We start from the raw sequence: 23,704 nt of genomic DNA on the forward strand, positions 1-23,704 counted from the left end.
GCTCCACTTGTTTGGGAGGAGGGGACTAAATTTTAGCCCCTATCACATCAAATGTTTGATACTAATTAGGAGTATTAAATCTAGACTAATTACAAAACTAATTACACACACCTCTAGGCTAAATCGCGAGACGAATCTATTAAGCCTAATTAGTCCATGATTTGACAATGTGGTGGTACAGTAACCATTCACTAATGATGGATTAATTAGGCATAATAGATTCGTCTCGCGATTTAGCCTAGGGGTTCTGCAATTAGTTTTGTAACTAGCTTATATTTAGTCCTCCTTATTAGTATCCGAACATCCGATGTGACAGGGCTAAAATTTAGCTCGTGGTATCCAAACGCCACCTTAGACTTGTGATTGCTAGGCTGCAGAAATTGTTGCGCTCACCTCGTATATGAGATAAGGTAGAGTTACCATCCATATGTCTCTTCCCCAATCCTTTCCATCTTCGCTGAGCAAATGAGCAGAGTACATGCTCCCATGGCTGGCTAGTGCCATTGCTTGAGTCACCGTGACATGCACAGGTTAACTTTGCCACCAATTGACTCATTCGCGATGTAGGAAACTTGTTTTTCTTGATGTCACTGCTGCCCAAAACTTAGTGAATTACCGGGACGACCACAGGCGATGTTGCTTAACATGAGCAGCACCCCCGCCCGCGCCGCCACATCGTCACTCAGCCTGCTCTGCTCGGCGCGTAGGCTAGCTCTGCTCTTTGCCGCCGCCTAGCGATGCCGGAGGAGCCTGGGAAGCGGGAGCTGCCAGACCGCCCGTCACGAACCAATGGCCGGTGTCCTATCTCATCATGTTAAATCTTCTCTTCTGCTAACTGACTCTGACAATCTCGAATGGGATGTCTTATGGCTTCGATCCATTGCACGTGAGCTTGATTTTGACAGTAAGCAACTAGATTGGTGATTGAATTTGTGGGGATTCGATTCAATTCACTCGACTCCTAATCGCTCTCTGAAGCTCTCAAGGTCAACGCCGCCGCCACCAAACCTGGTCCGGCCTTCCAGTCCGGCACAGCCTTCACCCCGCCACCGTCGCCAACCTCAACCCGGGCTTCAACTTTCTGGTGATGCGGGAGGTTGGGAGCAGCCAGAGTGGTAGGGGCTGGCCTGCGCACCATAGCTGATATAGCTGCGGTCGTAGAGCGTGTGTCGAGCGGCGGTGCGACTCCGGCGAGGTGGAGCCCAGCTCGAAGTCCTCCTCAGCAAGGTGCCGCAGGGCTCCATCCGTCTGGCTGTTCCCGTCAAGAAACAGGAGGAGCGCTGGCCTGAGCTTGGCCATGGCCGACGTTGGTGGCACAGGTGTACCACTAATGCGGCAGTGGAAAGGGAAGGCGCGTTGGGGAATAAGGAGAGGAGAAGCAAGTTGAAGCGGCACGCGTGGCTATAGAGGTTAGTCGCCGGTTATGGGCAGGCGGCGGCGGATGAGATTCGTCGCCGGTGATGACCGGCGCACAGGCCAGGAAGAAGCAGCAGCTCGGGAAAAGATATTTGGGGAAGAGCACTTGCTCACAGGTGGTGACCCCAACTTCTCACCTGCTGCCCAAGCGAGCCTGCATCGCGTGAAACGAACCCAATTTCCGTTCCACGCGGTGTAGAGAGAGCTTTTTTCATCTAGCGGGATAGGCTGGGAGAGGCATCCAGGCTAACAAATATGGTAAAAGTCAAAGATGCTGTACCACCTGATGCAAAGCTGGCTGCATACAGTCTGCCAAAAGCTCCCTGCACGTCACGCAGCGGCGCGCGCGGCCCAGCCAGGTGCATGCACGCTACCAGTCGTCGTGAGGCGAGCCACGGCAATCGTGGCGGTGGATAACGGATGCCTAGTTAACGGAGCCACGCTACCAGTAGCTTTGGGCCGATGGGAACGGTGCCTCGGCGGTTTCTCGGCCCCGTTCCGTCGGTGACGCGCGCACGGACATGCACGGGTTGGTGGTTGTCTGTCCGGGCCTGCACGGCACGCACGCCACCGCTGCATGCGGGACACACCGGGGCAGCTGATCCCCTCCGTCCGCTGGGTCGGAACCGACCGCCGCCGGCGGGCGGGGCGTGTGGTGGCTCTCACGCACGGTACGCACTCATCAGACTTCTTTTTGAGCTCGGCGCCAGTCTTGGCCTCCGGCCACCAGGTTCAGAAGACGACGGCAATTCAAGGGGCAGGTTCGTATCTACGTCGTACGTGTAGGCCCTCGGTGGCATAAAGAAATAACGGAGAGCTGTATGGCTGCGTTCGGCCTAAGAGAAGATGCACCATACCATTTGGTCCATTGCAAAGTCACGGACGACAGTTCCTCCGAAAGACCAGAACATTCTGAATGGTAAAGATCCTTGTCGTACGTTCATCAGAAGAGGTATTATAATCAGGAGCAAGGTTAGGCTTTGGCATGCAGCGTCCCGCGCCACGCTGCGGATGGCGACGACGCTGCGACAGGGAAAGATATAGTATTAATAAGCTACCGCACCCGTTCATTATATTGCTGACCTCACCACGCATGTAACACGTCATGGGGCCAGCACAGCCTCGACCTGAAAATTAAACGAACTGCTACTGCTCTGAAGAAATGAAAAGCAAGACGGCGGATCATAGATCGGTTGCTTCAGGAGCCTGAAAACTGAACGCTGCTGCGCACGGCCATGCTTCCGTGTTCGACCGCGCACGGCTCGGCCCGTACGTGCTCCAACTGGTGATGGCTCGGCGGCACCCGTGCTCTGGCATCATGGCCTGCCCGCCGCGCGGCATGCGTCGGGGCGTCGGGATCCGGGCGCGCACATGCCGGTTTGTTGCTCGATTCCATGCCCAAGCAAGCGGCGGCCTCGCTTTTCGTTCGGAAGCCTGGGAAGGCAGGAAAAGGATACCGAAGGATAAGGAGGCGATCGGATCGGAAGGTGCGGTGGGGAGGGTCTGGAAGCGCGGTGAGGTGGCCGGCGACGGTGCAACCGGGAGTCCGGGACTGCGGTGACACGGACGTCGTCGGGTGTCGCACGGCAGGTAGCAGCCGCCGCGTGTCCGTGCGCCAATTGATTGAACCGGCTGGCCCGGGGGCCGGCGATCGTCGAGGAATTATTGGTCTGCGCCGGTGACGGTGATCGATTGATCGTGCGGTTATCTTATCTTACTGTTACTTACTAATGGCCTCCTTGTGAGGTCTCCAGGTGGTAGGCAATTCAATTGCAAATTAAGTGTTATTTTAAGTATTTTTTATAATAGCTAAGTGGGTAATTTGGATGAAGATTAGGGGTTACTTTAGTTTATTTTATATAATGACAGAGGTGGGTAATTTATATGTAGATTTAGGGGGTTACTTTAGGCTATTTATATAATAGCATAGGTGGGTAATTGTTAGAAAACATAATAGATACAAAGGCTACGATGATTTCAATCTATCGATTGATGGTCGGATGTTTTGCTTTTTTATGAGAATTTCTAGAATTTCTCTCCTTTTCTAGACTGTCCACCTAGGAATCCTAGGTGGCTTCACCTGGAGGCCTCAAAAGGAGCCTCCAATTAGTAATAGTAAGATAAGATTAGGTTAAGGTCCTGTTTGGATCCCTCGAGGGAATTGGAATCTACTTAACTTTCCAAAATTTAGATATAAGCCTATCTTAAATTCAGGGTGGGAGATGGAAATTGATTCTATAGATTCTCATGCTATGTTTCTAATGTGCAATTTATAGCACGCTTTTCGACTCGCTTCCCTATAGCAGAAGTGCAGCACAATAATATACAAATATATTCCACTTACAACTATATTACACATACAACTATATTAGCTTAATTAATTTGTGTCTAAATTATGATTATTAGAATGGAATTCAATTTTAAGGAAACGGACCTAAGTGTTTCCATCTTTTTATGAATGGAATGATTAATTTGGCTTCACCTCGGATGCAGGTAAGGAGGAGGCCTCAATGCTATTTTAACTGCTCAATCATCCAAGAATAATCTACCTTCAACACCAGCCGCAATCGAAAACTTCAATATAATTCAGGTATATCTGATAATGTCACATTTACTATATTACACAAAATTGGCTGATCTTACGATTACTTTCTCCATGTAGAATGCTGATCCAAAGATAACAAACAAAAGCATTCAGATCCAAAGATGACTATTGCAGCTATGGCAACGCAACCACAACTCCAGCCTCCATCACCAATTCACCTGTTTGCTGCCTGCAGCAGTCCCACTGATCACCACCATATGTTAATTAATGGGTAATAAATCACTGCTCAAAACGCACGGCGACTATGTTTAGTGACCTCTGTTTGTGAAGTAATGGATAGTATGCAACGCCTTCTATCCTAGCATTCTGTCAACTGATGTGCTTCAGCTAGATCCCAACCCATGCATGAAAGGAACAGATGCTACAGCTTTCGAAGGAGAAGCTTAAATAAGATATTGAACAATTATTCGTGCGCTGCAAACATCTGCTATATATCAAGTAATTAAGGATAACTCTGTCCCCCTAATATTATTCGCTAAGTTATGATGCCCCAATACTCTACGATCACTCTGTACAATGTTGTATCACTCAGTTCCCCTAACTATTCCGATTACGATGTTGTATCACCGAGTAACATAACAACATGATTCTACAAATTTTACTCCATCACTACGCTCAGTTATTTATAGATAAATTGGCAAGTTTAAGCATAAAAGAAACGGTGCGCCAATATTCCTAGTATCTATTAGTATAGCGCCGGAAGGATTCCTGGCCTCTGGACGCTCGACGTGGTTCCCGCCGCGTGTCCCCGGCCTCCAAACGAGTGCTTGCTTTGGCCTGCTGTGTCCCCGGCCTCCAAACGAGTGCTTGCTTTGGCCTGCCTTCATTGTGTGGGTCGGAGTGTTCATGTACCTTGTAGGTGCTTGATGTCGTCACACTCGTGCTTCATGTGGTCCGTCCATTAGGTTGCCATCAATTGATCTCTATCGTCTTGCATTCGCCGCACTCTCGCTCGCCACCCCCTTCCATCTCCGCCTACGGACCTCACCTCTGATCCTCGCATGCACCGTTGCTGCTGCTGTCGGCCGCACTGGCCCCCTCCTTTTCTCTGTTGTTGCCAGCGCTGTCTGGGCTACCCCAAACCATCATTGTTGCAACTCGACAAACTCGACCTCCTCTGAGCTATTCAGTTCTAACGCCCGTCCCTTTCTCTCTCCCATCATGGTGTTGCCACCCCCAATTTGTGTCTGGTCCGTGCAGTTTTAACGCCCATCCCTTTCTCTCTCCTGTCATGGTGTTCGCCACCCCCAATTTATGTCTGGTCCGCGTCACTGCAGTAACAATCGCTTTACCGGTTTCCAACGCGAGCGACGTCCCTATTTTTTTCCATGCCCTATTGATGCGAGGCATATGTGCAGTCGCACGGTACTCTGCAGTTGAGTCACGCCGTCCGGCCACCTACGATGGCCGCTACGAGGCGTCCCTCTCTGACGACCTCTCCTCCGATGGATCTGTCGTATGTGAGGTCAAGGATGAGCACTTGGGATGCCGTCATCAGCCATGCCAATGCCATCTTCTCCGCCAGGTACAAGTTCTTGAATGCTCATGCACCATCCTCCCCTCTTATTAATGAGTCCCTACTGCCTCAGCAGGTGAGGTGAGTGTGCAGATCCTAGCAACTCATGGTTGCACGGATGCCTTTCTGCTACCAGTGTCACGTACAATGACCATCCATCCCAACTTTTGTCCTGTTTGATTCCGCCTGTGAGTGCGTGTACACTCTACGTCAGAGAATGCTCTTATTTACATTTCATCTCCTCATCATCAATTGTGCTGTACATTTTGTCTCCTCATCATCCATTGTGCTGAACCTCGTCCTCTACAGGCGCAGCGTAGCGCCAATCTTGCTAGTACACATATGCGCCGATCCATCCAGCGAAGGAGCTGCTCCGCACCGACGCAAAAGCCGAGCTGCTGGTCCATCCCGTCCGTGCGGCGCAGTGGCTGTGGCCCCGGCCGAGCAGTAGACAGGTTGCTTCCTGCAGTTTCCTTCTCGGTACAGGGCACCGCTCGTGAACTGTACGCCAATGCAGCGGCGCGGCCGGGGCAGGTGCATGCACGCTACTGCCCGTGAGGGGTCGACGGCGGCCACGGCAATCGTGGGGCGGACCGGATGCCTAGAATAGTTGTGGTACGACCGGAGCGGTGTGGTTCGGCGGTTTCGATTTTACACACAGACATGCATGGGTTGCTATCCGTCCATCCGTCCGGCCTGCACTGCACGCCACCGCTGAATGCGGGACACCGGGGCTGATCCGATCCCGTCCGCGGGATGCCCCCTGCTCGGACGGGAACCACCGCCACAGGGGCGTGGCGTGGCGACTGGCGAGGGGTCTATGTGGCTTCATCTCACGTACGTACGTACCCAGACTTACGTTTTGAGCTTGGCGCCAGTCTTGACCAGGTTCAGAAAACGGCGGGCAGGTACGTATCTACGTACGTGTAGGCTTCGGTGGCATAAAGTAATGACATAGAGCTGTATGCATATGGCTGCGTTCAGGCGGGCTAAGAGAAGATGCACCGTCGCAAAGTCAAGAAGCTGATTGAACCGTTTAATTATGTCCAGGGACAGTCGTTCCTCTCCAAAAGACTAGACATTCTGAATGGTACAGATCCTGTCATATACCTTCATCATCAGGACTCTGTACGTATAATCATGTAAGGTTAGGCTTTGGCTTGCAGCGTCCTGCATCGTCGCCATCTGCGACAGGGAAATTAAGATACTAATAAGCGACTGCATGCATACGATGATTGCCGGTATACTATACGTTCACTTCACACGATACATAGAACACGTCATGGGGCCAGCACAGCCTCGACCTGGAATCTACTCCTACTTATTATTAATAAGAACATCAACATAGTGCACCCCAAAGCACAAGCATCCCGTGAAAAATTAACAGGAATAATTGGACACCCAACCCGCAACCAATTCACCAGGTGGCTGCAAACGATCGGCGGTTGTATCTTTCCGCCAGCCACACTGATCTGAAGAAATGAAAAGCAAGACGGCGGATCATAGATCGGTTGCTTCATGAGGCTGAAAACTGAGCGCTGCTGCGCACGGCCATGCTTCCGTGTTCGACCGCGCACGGCTCGGCCCGTACGTGCTCCAACCGGGGAGCAGGTGATGGCCTTGCTCTGGCGTCATTGCCTACCCCGCAGGCCGCAGCCCGCTGCCCGCCGCGCGGCATGCCACGGGGCGTAGGGGTCCGGGCGCGCCCATGCCGGTTTGTTGCTCGATTCCATGCCTAAGCCAGCGGCTTCCTCGCTTTTCGTTCCGGAGGCTGGAAAGGGAGGAAAAGGATAAGGAGCCGATCGGATCGGAAGGTGCGGTGAGGAGGCCGGCGAAGGGGCCGGGATGACACGGACGTCGTCGTCGGGTGTCGCACGGCAGGAAGCAGCCGCGTGTCCGTGCCCCAATTGATTCATCCGGCCCCGGCCGGTGGTCGTTGAGGAATTATTGATCCGCCGCGCGGGTGACGGTGATGGTGCACTTATACTAGAACTTGGATTGGATACCGTGTGTCACGACTGACGACAAATGGTACTTGCTCCTCTTCGCCGGCTCCATCGCAGGCGTTGGGTCGAGGAGGAACCTGCAGGTGGCACCGTCGGGAGGGGGCGCCGCCAGCTTAGGGGGAGTCTTGAGGGGCGATGGATCTGAGCGGAGAAGAAAGAAGGGGAGGTGCGGGAGGCACTGGAGATTGGTTTTTGCTACAACGGTGAACATCAAAATTCAAAAGTAACTATTGGTGAGGGAGAGAGAAAATATTTTACTAGTGGAATATAAACAATCTACTAGAGATGTTCTTCGTTTCGCTTGTCCATTTGGGCCTTTGGATAGGCTGCCACACCTCTTGTGGCAAATTCTCTGATTTTCAGCGAGGAGCTAAAGCCAGCTCGTATAAGTAGACGAGTTAAAATCCTAGCTTGGCTCCTTACGAAAAGACAACGAGCCGAACCGAGCTAAGTCGAGCTAGGTACGAGCCGAGCGCGCTAACAAGACATGAGCTTCTCGTTTAGCCCTAGGCTTTGTATATGAACGTAAATATATAATGTTCTTCACGGAACACACTTTGCAGGAGACCAGAGCATGCAGCAGCGATGAGCAGGTGAAGGTATTGGATTTGCTTGGCATTGCCATGGTTTAGGAGTATTGTCCCAACGTAACAAGGACAGTCGTCGTCCAAATGCTAACATATGCGATTCATAATTTTTAGCATATTAGATTTTATATAGACTTGTGATTTATTAATTACTGAGTTCGCCTTGATAATTAGAGCAATGAAGTTAATCTCTGTCAGCTGCCTCTCGGCAGTTTCAATCCATCTCCAAGGCACATATCAGACGATAAATTGCAAGGTGAACATCTGTACTACCTTCAAAAAGAAAAACTGGCTTTGAACTATACTTTTTAATTTTCTGTAGTCGTTCATGGATCAACGACACCTGCCGAGGGATTCGAGCCGCCACCGTGGCGTGGCAGACTGCGGCTGCAAGAACCGACGGACCAACCACGCGGGCGCATCGACAGTCACGGCCTGCGCGGTCGACGGCAGAAACCAAGGCCTGATTTGGTTGGAGTGACTTATTTTTAGCACCCGTTAGAATGTTTAGATATTAATTAGGAGTATTAAATGTAGATTATTTACAAAATCCATTACATAAGTGGAAGCTAAATGGCGAGACGAATCTATTAAACCTAATTAGTCCATGATTTGACAATGTGTTGCTACAGTAAATATTTGCTAATGATGGATTAATTAGGCTTAATAGATTCGTCTCGCCGTTTAGCCTCCACTTATGTAATAGGTTTTGTAAATAGTCTACATTTAATACTCCTAATTAGTATTTAAACATTCGATGTGACACGTGCTAAAAATAAGCAAAGCGAACCAAACGCCCCCAAGCGTCAGCAGTAGTATTGTAGGAAGCACGTCTGCCGGCTGCAGCAAGAAACTGTTTGAAAGGCCACGGCGGGTGTGTTGATGCAGGGCGTGCATGTTGCAGCAGGAGGTAGCAGCTTGTTTAGCAGGCTCCGGATATCCATGCTCGTGAGCAAAACACCGTGCTCGTGCCCGGCGCGGGCAGAAAACCATACTTGTACCCGCCATCCGCGGATACCACATGCCCGCGGGCATGCCCGTATGCCCGCATAGCAACATATAAACATCTATACCAGGCTATCAGTCAATTCTAGTTTTTCAGCACATTAAATAACCATCAGGAAAGAGATAAAAACCATTAGATAAATGTCTGACCAAGCAAATAAATAAGTCTTACATCTCACAGCATAATCTAAAATTGTCACACATTAACAGTTTAACACAAATAAAGGCATGCTGCATGCAGCCATACAAGTCATTATTCAACACCATAAAAAGTTCAACCAAACTTAGTCAGAATTAGCAGTAGTGATGCAGGATTCTTCCTTCATCTCTTCTTAATGTCTTCAAGGCATGACCAGAAGCTAAAATTTCATATATTTTAGTAGTTGTAGCAAATAGTTCTTATATGAAAATGAACAATCTATTACAGTGGTAGTGTAGTACCTTTTAGAGTGTGACAAAGCCAACTTTGGCCACACATCAAAGCTTCCAACATTTTAGGAGTAAGATGGCTGCGATGCTCACTTAAAATCCTTCCACTAATACTAAAAACTGATTTAGAGGCTACTGTTGTGATTGGAATAGACAAGATGTCACGAGCAATTTGCCTCAAATTAGGATAACGAGTTCCCTCCAACTTCCACCAACCAAGGACATCAAAATAATCATTCTCATCATAAGGAAAGGGCAATCTAGCTCATTCTTACTCCTAACAAAGCTAGCAGTCTTCTTATTTGTTGAAAAGGTTTTAAAAATAGACAACACAGCAGCTGCACCAACTGAAGAAGAAGCACCAATAATGATGTACCCACAAAGTCTTGCACTTTGACATAATAGTGTTTATCAAATCAGTTAGCAATTGATGGGCCTCTGTAGCATAAGATCCGGCATGTTCTTCAACAAAAAGGACAACATAGCAAGCACGTAACATCGTCATCTTAAGACATCGATCAAGAATGACAACAATAGCCATAAGACCATGTATATCAGTTTAATACTTGTCATACTTTTCTATCATGGCAATAGACATGTCCCTAATAGTATCATGTTCATCGTGCTCTCGAGATTTGATTTTAAATTTAACCTCACATACTTTAGGGAAGAAAAGGTTGGCTATCACATATTTAGTTCCAGAAAACAGCTCAGTAAGATCATAGAATAATCCTAATTTCTCACAAACTGTAGAAGCAAATATCCAATCATCCTGCGATGGACAAACATAGTTCCTATCATGCTCGTCCAAACGTTCAAAAATCTTTCTATAGGGTATAGCAATATTAAGCATGATATAGATTGAGTTCTATCTAGTTTTACAATCTAGTTGCAACTTCTTGCCCAATTCAACATTTTCATCTAGAGCTATTTTCTCAAACTTTTCATACCTCTTTGGTGTAGCAACCCAATAAGCAATACTTTCTTAGATGTTTGAAATAGCAGTTGCAATAACTTCCATGCCATCTTTGATGATGAGGTTGAGGATGTGCGTGCAGCACCGTATATGCAGCCATTTCTCTTTCAATAGCATGTTAGTTGCACCAAGCCTTATCTCCATTAAGCCAATCATGCTATCATTGGTACTGCAATTGTCAAGGGTAACGATTGACACCCTCTGATCAATATCCCAGCTTTGGAGACACTTGTGCAATGAATCACAAATGACTTCTGCAGTATGAGGATATGGCACATACATAAACCTGCACATAATAATGCAATAATTCAGTTGAACAGGTTCACAAATTACAAAAAAAAAATTAAAATCTGAACAGCAAGCAACAAAATGAAAAAATTGACAGTCACCTCAAAATGCAGCTTTTAAGCGTCCATGCGTCGTCAATGAAATGTTCAGTTACTACCATATAGCCTCTTTTTTTATTATCGGCTGTCCAAAGATCAGTTGTAACAGCAATACGACAATTGTCCTTTGCAAGAATATCCTAGCTTTCCTTTTCTCACTCTCATAGAATGCAAGATGTCCCTTCTAATAGTGTTTCGAGTGTCCATTTTAAACAAAGGCTGCAGTGCACTAACAAACTTATGAAAGCCATGGTGATCAACAATGGACAACGGGTATTCATGTAGTATGATCATGGAATAGAGAGCTTTTCCAGCTACTTCTTGATCAAACACATAGTTTTCTACATTCACTGCCCCAGTTTCAGTGGTTCCAAACCTCAAATTAGTTTGAATTATATCTCCTGGCTTCTTTTTATTGTAGGTACAAGATTTCAGATGTGTTTTTAGATGTGTTGTACCATTTCTTAAAACGGCTGAAAGCTTTTTGCCGTAGTGAATGCATTTGGCCTTCCACACTCCATCAACACACACCTTCTCAAAGTCATTCCGCACTTTTGAAGTGAGCTTCCTCTTTGAACCAGTACTAGTAGGAGCTTCTTCCTCACCATCTGATATGTGCACAATATCATCCCCATCAGTATCAGTAGCAACCACAACAACACCAGAAGTTTGGGAGGCTGGCACACGTGAGTTACTAGCCATGGCAACTGCAAAACAAGTGCAGATGATGTAGATAAGTACAATGCAGATCTAGAATATAGTCAACGAATGTAGATCTACTCAAAATAGGATGGATTTACAAGATCTAGTATTCTAGCCAGTCAATTTTACACTCAAGCTAGCAAATCAGAAGTTCAGAACATAGAAGACTGGTGGTAGTGTTACCTGCATGGGGGCGAGCTGCTGGATGAGGTGGCGACCAGCGACGGACGGGCAGACGACGGATCCGGGGGCGGCCGGCGACGGGAAGGGGCAGCACTAAGGCCCTAGCCCTTGGCGTCCTGGCGGCACTGGCCGTTGGGTCGGGGTCTCAAGGTCGGGGAGATGGGGGACGGGGGAAGGGACCGAGGGAGTGCGGTGGTAGGAGGTGGGGAAAATAAATCCGGTGAAGTTAGAATGGTTTATATACTTGGTATTGGGGGTTGGGGTTACGTGTCACACATTGGATATCATTTTTTCACGTCCGTGAGTAAATATCCGTGAGGTTTAGAATCACACCTGCGCCCGTACCCGTGTGCATAAACTTAAACTCATATCCGTGCCCATTGAATTTTATATTCACGGTACGCGGATATTTTCTGCCCGTTGTCATCTTTAGGCTCGTGGCGCACAAGTGTCGTGAAAAAGCTAGCTCCTGGCCGGTTCGTTTTGCCTCCGGTAACAGAAAAATCAAGCGCCCGAGGAAAAGCGTCGCGGCTGTCTGTTTGTGCTTTGGCTGTATTGCATTTCAGCATGTACGTGCGCGGCATCGGGAGTGAGCATGCACGCAGCGGCCCTGCGTGTGCGGCTTGCATGCATGCCACCGTGGAGCAGCCTGCTGTCAGCTAGCCGATGCCGTATGGAAGGACTAGTATCGTTGGCCTCCGCGCACGTCAGCGGGTTGTTGGGTTAGGCCGTTAGGGTATGGGCGTACGGCTACGCGGCTGGCTGCATGCACCGCAAATAGGTGACACGATCGACCTCAGATCGAGGTTTGTCTTGATCAGACCGAAAACTCCAACGACGGAACCGTAATAAGTGAACCATTTCCTTCGTCCGAAAGAAATACTGTATAAAAAGGTGGTGTAAATGTTCAAACGCCTAGGTTTGCGTCGGCACGTCGGCAGAGCTAAGCTAGCTATCTATCTAATGATCTGCTGCCCCATCCAAATTGGATGATCCAATGCGCGCATTGTTGGATGCAGCCCATGCCTTGAGCGCACGCATCAGGAAAGACCAGGCCAACAGATCTGCTGCTGGTCCATGTTCACCCCGTCCGTGCGGCGCGGTTGAAGTCGTGCGTGGACGGCGGCCACGGCAATCGTGGCCTTGCCTAGAATAGTTGTGGACCGATGAGAGCTAGCGGTGGTTCGGCGGTTTCATCAGGGCCCCGTTCCGTCAATCGGGCCTGCAGTGCACGCCACCGCTGCATGCGGGACACCAGGGCAGCTGATCGATCCCCTCCGCTGGGATGCCATGCTCGGACGGGAATCACCGCCACCTGGCGTGGCGTGGCGACTGGTGGCGAGGGGTCTATATGTGTGGCTCGATCTCACGTACGCACCCAGACTCCTTTGCGCCAGTCTTGACCAGCGCATGCGCGCGCGCGTCCGTGGCATCCGGCCGCCAGGTTCAGAAAACGGCGATTCAACGGGCAGGTACGTATCTACGTACGTGTAGGCTTCGCTGGCATAAAGTACTAATTAACATAGAGCTGTATGGTGCGAAGTAAAGCTGATTGAACCGTTTAATTATGTCCAGGGACAGTCGTCGTTCCTTTCCAAAAGACCAGAACATTCTGAATGGTACAGATCCTTGTCATGCCTTCATCAGGGTTGTTATAATCATGTAAGGGTTTTTTTTATATAGGAATCATGCAAGGTTAGGCTTTGGCATGCAGCGTCGCTAGCTACGACAGGGAAAGATACTAGTAAGAGCTGCTGCCGCACATCAGTTAACTGAAAGCATACATTGACTTCACAGGATACATAGAACACGTCCTGTGCCAGCCCAGCAGCCTCAACCTGCTGCAAGCTAAACAACCCACTACTTACTGTTATTGTTAATAAGGACATCAACATGACAACATGGTGCACCCCAAAGCACGAACATGTCGCGAAAATTTAACAGGAATTTGACCCAACCCGCGCAACCAGGAATTTCACCAAGTGGCTCGGCTCGAATCGATGGTACGTGTTTTCTTCTCGCCAGCCACAACAATGATCTCAAGGACTGAAAAGCACAACGCCGGATCATCGATCGGTTGCTTGAGGATCTATCATGGTGAGATCTCTCATCGCGCTAGAGAATCTATAATTTACAGGATCAGTTGCTAGATTTATGAGATGATTGTTGTGCCACACCCGTCGACGACCTCCTCGCTTTTCGTTCCGGAAGCCTGGAAAGGGAGGATAAAGGATAAGGCGATCGGAAGGTGCGGTGGGGAGGGTCTGGAAGAGCGGTGAGGTGGCCGGCGACGGTGCTACCGGGACGGTGGGGTGACACGGACGTCGTCGGGTGTCGCACGGCAGGGAGCAGCCGCGTGTCCGTGCCCCAATTCATTGAGCCCGGCTGGTAGGGCTCCGGGGGTCGCCGAAGGAATTATTGATCCCGCCGGTGACGGTGATCGATCGATCGGGCAGTTAGCCAGTTATACTAAACTTGGAATGGATGCCCTGTGTGTCACGACAAAACGCATGGTACGTGTCCTGTTCCATATTCTCTCAGCGAGAAAAAAAAAGACAAGGGTGCCCTTCGTTGCTACTCGCCTTACTCCAATCGTCCGTCGTCTACTCGTCTCGCTTGCCATTGGCAATCGGAGCATCTTTGATAGTACGGTACATTGCAAGTCCAGCTGAGCTTTGTCAGAAGACTTGCTGCAGACTGCAACCCAGCCCCATCAGCGGTCAGCACGAGACTGCGAGCCCTGTAGCGTGCGCAGAGCGGTCGCTAGTCCATGCATGATGATGCATCGCAGCACTCCGAGCTGGTACGCCCCGCTGTTCCCGTGGACGATCGGTGCACGCATCATCCATTCACGGACCGGACCGGCGCCTGCGCAAGCAATCAAACCGTTCACGCACCAGCAGCAGCCGGCGAGCCAACCAGGAAGCGTCGGTCGCTGGGTGGCTACATGCGTACTCCATGTGCCCGGTCAGAGCCCATCACTGTGCTCTGGCCCCTGCTCGCTTAATCAGCAGGCATGGGCGCTCAGGATCGGATCCGGGAAGCAACCAAACCAAGCAGCTGCGCGTCAACAACTCAGGGAAGAAGCAAGCGCCTGTAGCTGCAACTGCTGGACGAAACGAGACGCGCGATCAGTGCTGCGCCTCCGATCGGCGCGCACACCGCCCCGGCCCCGGCAGCTGCAGCGGCTTTAATGGGGGAGGCATGGGCGCGAGGTGGATGGACCTCGGAACAGCATGCAAGTACCAGTAGCGCCGTGGCGACGAGAGACGGTAGCCGTGGTCTGAATCGTTCTGCCAACACACACACCACGTTGACGTGAAAGCGGGGGGGCCGTCGCTGTCGCTGCCCACGACTTCCACCGTTCCACGGCGGCAGCGCAGTGTTTTTCCCCGGGCGCGCGCACGCGCGTTGACGTCGTCGGATCGGAGCGAGCGAGCGGAGATGACGGGAAACATTGCTGTCTCTCGCCGCGGGCGCAGACTGTCCCCGCCGCCGGCCGGGTTGCCATCCGGGGGCTCTCGCCTTCGGCGTGCCGGGACGGGGCGGCACTCCCGTATCCCCGCGACGAAAAGCCGCACGCCACACGTATGCAGGCAGCACTGGATGTCCGGATCCATACCACCATATCTGCACTGCACGCGATCAAGCGGCAGCGGCAGCGGCGGCGGCGTGGCGCTCGGCCACCACCACACCAGGTCACGCCGAATCTAGCCAAGCGGCGGAGATATTTCCAATTTCCATCGCACCGCAGGTAGCTCGCCCGCGCACGTCTCCGGCGGCACGGCGGAGTCTCCCTCCACGCGCGATTCCCCGTGGGCTCTAACGGCTTCTGTCGCGTTCCCTCCCTCCCTCGGGATGGGCCGAGACGGACGCCGCATAGGCCGCCGACGGGATGCCGCAACGGCGGCCTGCTGGGCAGCGCACGCAGGCCCGCCCCGCCCCCACAGCCAAGCCAGCCAGCGGCAGCCACATCGTCGGTTTTGGCTCGTCGCCGTTCTCTGGCCGCCTGGCGTTTTCTCGCTCCGCCTTTTGGAACAGAAAGCGCAGGCGGAAGCCATGCCAAGCACCGCACGAGAAAGGGACCCGGTTTCGACGTCACGTCACGTCTCCTCCCGGTGAACGGGCTGACCACGCCACAGACCCGGCCGTGCTGGCTGCTCAGTTACTCCACCACAGCAGTGCCTGTCACGGCCTCCTCACGGGCCAACGGTGAAAAGAAAAATTCACTGCTGGATGTGCTCTGGAACTCCAAGAGTTCCCCTTTATTGCCCAAAAACCTTATTCCTTATTTAGGAAGGAGAAGACAAAAAAAAAAAGTAGACTCTAGTAGCTCCCCAATTCTTCCAAAAAAAAATCGATGCTTGTTTGATTGCTTGCTGATTACCGCGGAGGTGCATGGAGATCAGTTGGAGGACGTCCATGTGGAGGGAGAGGATGAGGCCAGCACCGTCGGGCTCGAGCTCGTCGGAGTATATGGTTGAGATACGGCGCGAGAAAGAGAGAGGAGAGGGAAGGAATGGTGTGCGTGTGGACTGAGGGGTCTACATGTGCTGATGTGGCGGGAGTATACTGTTAGGATGTGCTACGGGGTGATATGATTTCAGGCAAAGAAATTTTTAAAGTCCATTGATAATTTTGTGAAAAGAATTTTAGGAAAAACTTTCGCTTTGCCATAATGTTACCTCAGCATGCCAACCAACCATGTACAGGTTACAGGAGGAAGCAGGGGGCGAAAAACGACAGCAGAAGAAACAAAAGAGAAAAAGAACGGCCGGCCGGGGGGACAGTAAAAACCGACGTTGCTAATTGCTAAAGTAAGAAGTGACAAGAAAACGGACGACGCGAGCAGATGGCGTCACGGCGCCGGGGCCACCGCCGCGGCGTCGCCATTGGCGGCGTTGCCGGCGTCGGGGTGCGCGGCGGCGGCGTCGAGCCACCGGTCCGTGGGCGTGCACTCCGCCTTGTGGGCCATCTTCCAGTGCAGCGCCTGGCACGCGCGGGAGCAGTAGTTCACCACGCCGCACACGGAGCACCGCCGGAACTCGTGACGCCGCGTCTCGGGCCGCCCGCACAGCGCCTGCGAGCACAGCCGCAGCGCGCCGCCCGCGCCGTCGTCCTCCGGCGAGACCGCCGCCGCCGCCGCCGCCGTCACGGCGCCCGCCCCGGCCGCGGCCTGGGCGAGCGGCCGCGACGCGAACCAGTCCACCAGGAACCGGTTCGCCGCGTGCGCCTCCCCCACCGCCGCCGCCGCCGCGGCGCGGCACCCGAAGTCGCTCAGCAGGCACGAGTGCCGCCGCGAGGCCGCCGCCTTCCCGCCGCCGTTGCCGTTGCCGCTCCCGCCGGCGCGGAGCGGTGGCGCGGCCGCCGAGGCGGCGACCGCGGCGGCGAGCTCGCGGGCGTTGGCCTGGATAAGGAGGCGGCGCCCGTCCAGCACGGAGCGCCGCACGCCGTAGCCGTCCTGGAGGCAGTGACCGAGCTCGCGGAGCGCGTCGACGTGGCCCAGCGACGCCGCGCGCGCGCACAGCGCGGCCCCCGCGCGGAGGTCGCGGTCGTCCTTGCTCCCGCCGCTGCCGTTGAACTGGATCACGGCCAGCGAGTAGAGCGCCTCGCGGTGGCCGCCCACCGCCGCCGCCGCCATCAGCGCCGCGCCGGACCCGCGGCTGCCAAGGCAGTAGAACCGGATCTGCAGCACGCGCGAGCGAGCGAGCTCCATCATCAGCACAGGATCGCCATGGCAAAGTTTGAGCGGCGCGGAGGAGATTTGAGTGATTGATCCTCGTATCAATGTTACGAACTTACCATGCCAAGAAGGTAGCAGGCTTCCAGGTTGCCGGCGTCCGCGCAACGCTGCAGGAAGCGGTGCGCGTCGTCCGACCAGGCCTTGGCGCGCACGGCGAGGCACCGCGGCGACGCCCGCGCCAGCACCACCTTGCTCTGCCCGAGCTCCCGGAATCTCTTGCACCTGCACACGCACACACATCCATCTCCCCGTAAGAACTCCGACCATCCAACGATTTCTCGATTCACAGAAACTCCAGTCTACTCAGGCAACAAGCAGGCACAACAGGACGTACGTGAGCATGGCGCCGGCGAGGTCAGCCGGCGACCCGGCGGACGACGCGACGTCGCGGAGTATCGACACGACGAGATCGTCAGGCAGCTCCTCGAACATGTCTCCCAGGCCGGCGCCGCCACCGCACCCGGCCGCCGCCGGCGACCCCTCGGCCGCCGCGGTTCGGCGCCTCTTCCGGCGGTGCAGCGCCTCCGGGCCGTCGCCGGCCGCCGCGTGGCAGGAGTAGCACGCGCCGCGCCTCGTCTTCATAGCCTGCCGTCCGGATGCGGCGTCGCCCGTACGTTCCTTGTGGCGAGCCGTGTGCAGTTGCAGTTCTTGGGTGAGGAGGAGGGAGGGGAGAGAAAGGAGGGTCCGAGAGGTGGGGGGGTGTCCGTGTCCGTAATGGTGAGGCGGGGAGTTATATATAGGAAGGAGGCGGAGGACGGGGTCGTCGTGGGGTGCGTGGTCGCGAGGAAGCGCCAGAGGAGAGAGGTGGTTTCGTTCCCGTCGTGTCCCCGTTCCGTTGCGACGGGGGTGGCGCGCACGGTCAACAGGGACGCTGACCGGAGGAGGGAAGAGAGAGGCCGAGAGGAGGGTTGCTTGAGGGGGAGCACGCTTGGATGCAAAGCCTCTCCCTTTCTTGATACTCCCACCCTTCTCTCTCTCTCCTGTCCTTTTTCCCACTCTCTCTCCTCAGCTTTTCTCTCTCTCCTCTCAGCTTTTTAGGCATTTCTCCGATTTTTTCCATTTCCCTGAATTTTAGAGAGGGAGAGGGTGGGAGGTGGTAGGGCACTGGGGACTGGGCCCATTCATGATTATGGTTAGTGTGTGCTGCATCTTTGACAGCCTTCTCTGCCCTGCAATTTGCATTTGCATCTTCCTTGGCTTTGCTTTGCTTGGGCTGGGTTGTTTGCTTGATTTTATTTCTTGCTGGTTTTAATCTTGTCAGGAGAAGAAAAAGAGAGGCTGGGGTGGGGGCCAGGAGGTTTGTTCCCTTTGTCCTCATGGTTTGGTGCCACCACCACCACACACATAGGGGTTGGTGACATGGATATCTTGCTGGATGAGATGGTCTTGACGCTGTCAGTGCCATGGCACCAACATGGCATATGCAAGTAGCAGATTTCATTAGCAGCACATAGCAGCAGCTTACAGGGGGTCTCTGTGATTTGCAGATCGGGGTTGGCACAACAAAAGCCTTGCTTGTTGCTTGATTGGTTGCAGCATCGTCTGATCTTGCTAACAATTGAAGCTTTGGCTGCCTAATTTGGTGCATTAATTATAAAACCTGCTGCTGGTGATGGTTTTGGTTCCAAGGAAATGGTTGCTTCGGCGCGCTACTAAACGGGGTTGGGTTTCGATTAACCAACCTGGTTACGCGCAATGATGTGCCCATGCATTGCTTTCAGAGGAGGAGAGAGATTTTTTCACATGTGTGTGTGAGCTTGCGTTCTTACGTTTCAGCTCAAGGGAGGAAATTTCGTTCCCCTTATGCCATTTGGCTTCGTTGCACTGCTTTCCGGGAAGGAGAGAGTGAATGCCTGCCACCTGTGATTTGGCTGGTCAGTAGCTAATTGTTTAGTCAGAAATTACTTGCTGCATAGTATTTTCATATCGCCCATTTTAAGTTGCCTGATCTGCTGGTTAACAATGTGTTTAAATAGTTCTCTGAAAATTGTGTTTCGATCCATCAGCATTTATTAAAAAAAGATCCAGCAAAGAAGATAGCTTTGCATTGAGTAGTCTGGATTGAGCTTCTCATTTTTCTTTTTTGCATTTATTTTCTGTGCTAAATAAATGGTGAGTAAGGCATATCCGGTGAGAATGTGAAATTAGGGAGGACAACTTGGGAGAGATGTAGTACTTAGTAGAATTCATGCATGTTCGTCTTTGCAACAATCGGATATGAACCTCGTCAACATCCGCAGGGTACGTACCAAAATGCAAATTGAGTTGGTCTGTGCTGTAAAGTTTTTTTTTATTGAAGATGCCATCTATTTCCTTCTCTTTACAACTTCAAGTTTCGTTTAGACATGGTTTTTTCACCTAACATTTGCTCAAAGCACCGAGACCAGTAAAAGAACATCCCTTCAAGCACGTGATTATTATAGCAATATTTTACGCTAAGAATTACAGAGGTCGTTCACCTTGTACATAATCTATAGTATTAAGCAATAACTTTTCCCTTTTTCTCGACAAGAACTTTTCCATGCGTGCATTAGTCATTATTCAACACCAAAAAGGAATTTCTCATTTCACATGGAGAGAGACAAGCGTGGAGTACATATGAGCTAGAGTGCTAGACCATAGAAATCTGGCACTTAATAAGAACAAAGAAAAGAAAAGGACGTCGAGAATTACGCAGAGTCGGTACTTCACTCAAATATTATTCATTACCGCCAGATATTCTTCGAAAAATATACCAATCCATACTTCCCGATATTTGTGGCTTGCCTTTTTCACATTGACAGTTTTTCTTCACATTGGCAGTTAATCTCGCCTGCAGAGAAGCCAAGGTAAATCCGTGGATTAGAAGATGGCACTGGAAAAACTAGCGGTGAAGTGAGAGGATATGGCAGTTACAGGCGCAGGAGGCTCTTTCTCTCTCTTTAGGATTAGGACGCAGCTCTGAAAACGTCATGGACCAGAAGTAGAAGAGGTTAATTAACGGCTATAATTGGTCTGGAAATGGAGTGGTCAAGCGAAACTTTCTAACCTGACCTTGGGTTCTTACCTGATCGATCTCTTGCCTCCTTGCTTCGTCAGGTTTCAAGCTTCGTCCTACCTGAACCAAGCATTGCTTGTGTGTTAGCGGAGGAGGTTATTCCATCAGCCTACTAGAGATCAAACACAAAAATTGGAATGATCCTCCGGATCCTAATTAAGGGTGCCAATAATATGCAGCGTTGGCCTAATCATTTTGTTGTTTAATCTCTTCTATGCAAAAGACTACAAGCTCTATATCTGAATTGGAGCAACCTAGGCATCGATTAAACTTGTGGACCAAAGTTCTAGAAAGGCAAAGATGTTCCCAAACACATGATAAGGGCTAGAATTCTCATCATTTTGTTTCGTACGACACGCTCGAACCATCCCCTGCAACCTGCATGCATGTTAGGGCCGCAAGTGGTGGAATTGATCCCCACCAGGACCGGTCGATCGATCACGAACTCTGAAAATGTTTCCTTGGCCAGAAATTCATTTCAGCGTACGGCGCGGATCGATCGATCAAATGCCGTATGCCTTGTGTCTCCTTTTCTAGACCTGTCGAAAGCAATCATCCCAGTAAGCTGTGTCTTAAAAGGAAATGAACTGAGACCTACTACCTATTAGATATATAGGTTTGGCCCATATAAATAATTATGAATAAATCTTAAAGATCCGTTAGTATAAGAGGAGGTACACCACTTATTAGTCCGTATTACTAATAGACAAAGGTGTTGGGGTTTTTCTCCCAATAAATACAGACCACCTCTCATGGAAAAGACCCATCATAGATTATTATACGGGAAGGTACCTAGGTTCAGGTATCCCTAAGGTGGTTTATATGAGTTAGGTTTTGCCTCTTCTACACTGCTGCGCCGTCACCGTAGTCTTCTCCATTCCGCTTGTCGGCGTGCTCCGGCGAGTGGGAGAGCAGGTCTCCGGACCACTCGTCCTTGTGATCCTGCACCAGAAGAGGACGAATAAGGTTTTTGGAAGCTCTTCGCGCGATTGCTCAAGTTCGTCATCACGGCTTGTCCTTCGTCCAAGTCAGGCGCTGCAGCATACTGTCATCTTCAACGCCGGCTGCTGCGACGTCCGCAACACCGTCGTCGTCCCGTCAGCACCGCTCATCATCATTGCTTCCCGGTACGTGCGTCGTGATCTAATCTGATTGTTAATCATGTTTTCTGATATCATGATTACGTTATTCCTGTTACCTAGTATGTTAGAGTTTTGAATGCTAGGATTGTCTCTTGTCATGATTTATTTATTTCGGAAATTAATATAGTAACTGCCTAATTATCCAACAATCCAAAAACCTTATAACATGTGTGGTTATGTTGTTCCTGTTGATGGCTTGATACGGGTGCTAATGTTCATATGTGTGGTGACATATCTATATTCTCTTCTTACCAGGTCGCTCATAATTCCTCCGTCCTGATGGGGAATGGGTCACATGCTTCTGTTCATGGTGTTGGCACAGTAGATCTGAAGTTTACTTCGGGAAAGATCGTGCAGCTGAGAAACGTGCAGCATGTCCCTACTATCAACAAGAATCTTTTGGGTGGCTCGGTCCTGTGCAAGGATGGGTTTAAGGTAGTGTTAGAGTCCAATAAATTAGTCGTGGTTAAACATGGACAATTTGTTGGTAAATGTTATGATTGCGGAGGATTGTTCCGTTTTTCCTGTAATAAGTCAGTGAACCATATTTGTGGCAATGTTAGTGTTGATGCGAGTACTTGGCATTCACATCTATGTCACGTTAATTTTGGTTTGATGTATCGGCTTTTCAGCATGTGTTTAATTCCGAACTTCACCAATTCCAAAGATTCTAAGTGCCATAGCTGTGTACAATCGAAGCAACCTCAGAAGCCTCACAAGGCAGCTGAGGAGAGAAACTTGGCACCTTTAGAACTCATATATTCTGATCTCTGTGAGATGAATGATGTGTTGACAAAAGGTGGAAAGAGATACTTCATGACATTGATTGATGATGCGACTAGATTTTGCTATGTTTATTTGTTGCAAACTAAGGATGAAGTGTTAGACTACTTTAAAATCTATAAAGCTGAAGTTGAGAATCAACTAGAGAGAAAGATCAAGTGTCTAAGGTCAGATCATGGTGGTGAATATTTTCCTAAAATTTTTGATGAATTCTGTGAAGAACATGGTATTATTCATGAGAGAATGCCTCCCTATTTGCTCAAATCAAATAGGGTTGCGGAGAGGAAAAGCCGCACGCTGATTGATCTGGTTAACACCATGTTAGACACTGCTGGTTTATCTAAGGCATGGTAGGAGGAGGCTTTATTGACTTCATGTCATGTCCTGAATAGAATTCCGAACAAGAATAAAGAGCAAACTCCATATAAGATGTGGGTTGGGAGAAAACCATCACTTTCTTATTTGCGCACTTGGGGGTGCTTGGTGAAAGTCAATGTACCAATTTCTAAGAAGCGCAAGTTTGGACCTAAGACAGTAGATTGTGTCTTTCTAGGATATGCTCAGAGAAGCATTGCCTATAGAATTTTTGTAGTTAAATCAGAGGTACCTGATATGCATATTGATACTATTATGGAATCTCGTGATGCAACATTCTTTGAGAATTTTTTTCCTATGAAAGATATTCATAGCACTTCTAGACTTTCCTTTGAGATAATTCCTGAACCAATTGCATCTATTGTCTTCTGAACAAAGCATGAGGAGGTCATTGAGAAGGATGACAGTGTGACTCCTAGAAGGAGCAAGAGATAAAGGATTGAAAAATCCTTTGGTGATAACTTCACTGTGTACCTTGTGGATGATACACCCACATCCATTGATGAGGCATTTGCATCTCCAGTTGCAGATGATTGGAAAGAAGCTGTCCATAATGAGATGGACTCGATTCTTTCTAATGAAAGCTGGGAGCTCACTAAAAGACCCTATGGCTGCAAACCAGTGGGTTGTAAATGGGTGTTCAAGAAGAAGCTTAGGCCTGATGGTACTATTAAGAAGTATAAGGCATGGCTTGTGGCCAAAGGCTACACACAAAAAGAAGGTGAAGATTTCTTTGATACTTACTCACCTGTTGCTAGATTGACCATAATTTGAGCACTACTTTTTTTAGCTACCTCATGTGGTCTTATTGTC

The 23,704-nt window shown here is 50.4% G+C and overlaps 1 protein-coding gene across 1 annotated transcript; it reads right to left on the reverse strand.

The window, feature by feature from the left end:
• Positions 1-16,412: 16,412 nt before the first annotated feature.
• LOC117862886 (F-box protein At5g50450) lies at positions 16,413-18,459 on the reverse strand. Its single transcript, XM_034746436.2, has 3 exons — positions 17,889-18,459; positions 17,614-17,776; positions 16,413-17,497 (listed from the first exon to the last, which is right to left on the reverse strand). Exons 1-3 carry the CDS (start codon positions 18,134-18,136, stop codon positions 16,670-16,672), a joined length of 1,239 nt encoding a protein of 412 aa, XP_034602327.1. The 5' UTR covers positions 18,137-18,459; the 3' UTR covers positions 16,413-16,669.
• Between the last annotated feature and the right edge of the window lie 5,245 nt (positions 18,460-23,704).

The sequence above is a fragment of the Setaria viridis genome, chromosome 7, assembly GCF_005286985.2.
Source record: "Setaria viridis chromosome 7, Setaria_viridis_v4.0, whole genome shotgun sequence".
Taxonomy (NCBI): Eukaryota; Viridiplantae; Streptophyta; class Magnoliopsida; order Poales; family Poaceae; genus Setaria; species Setaria viridis.

What these genes read in the sequence shown, in the direction of transcription:
- LOC117862886 (XM_034746436.2), bottom strand. Translation starts at nt 18,136, where the DNA reads ATGAAGACGAGGCGCGGCGCGTGCTACTCCTGCCACGCGGCGGCCGGC. An exon ending in CTCGCCGGCGCCATGCTCAC is followed by an intron (nt 17,777 to 17,888) that starts GTACGTCCTGTT and finishes GTGCGTGTGCAG; the next exon opens with GTGCAAGAGATTCCGGGAGC. An exon ending in CCTGCTACCTTCTTGGCATG is followed by an intron (nt 17,498 to 17,613) that starts GTAAGTTCGTAA and finishes CGCGTGCTGCAG; the next exon opens with ATCCGGTTCTACTGCCTTGG.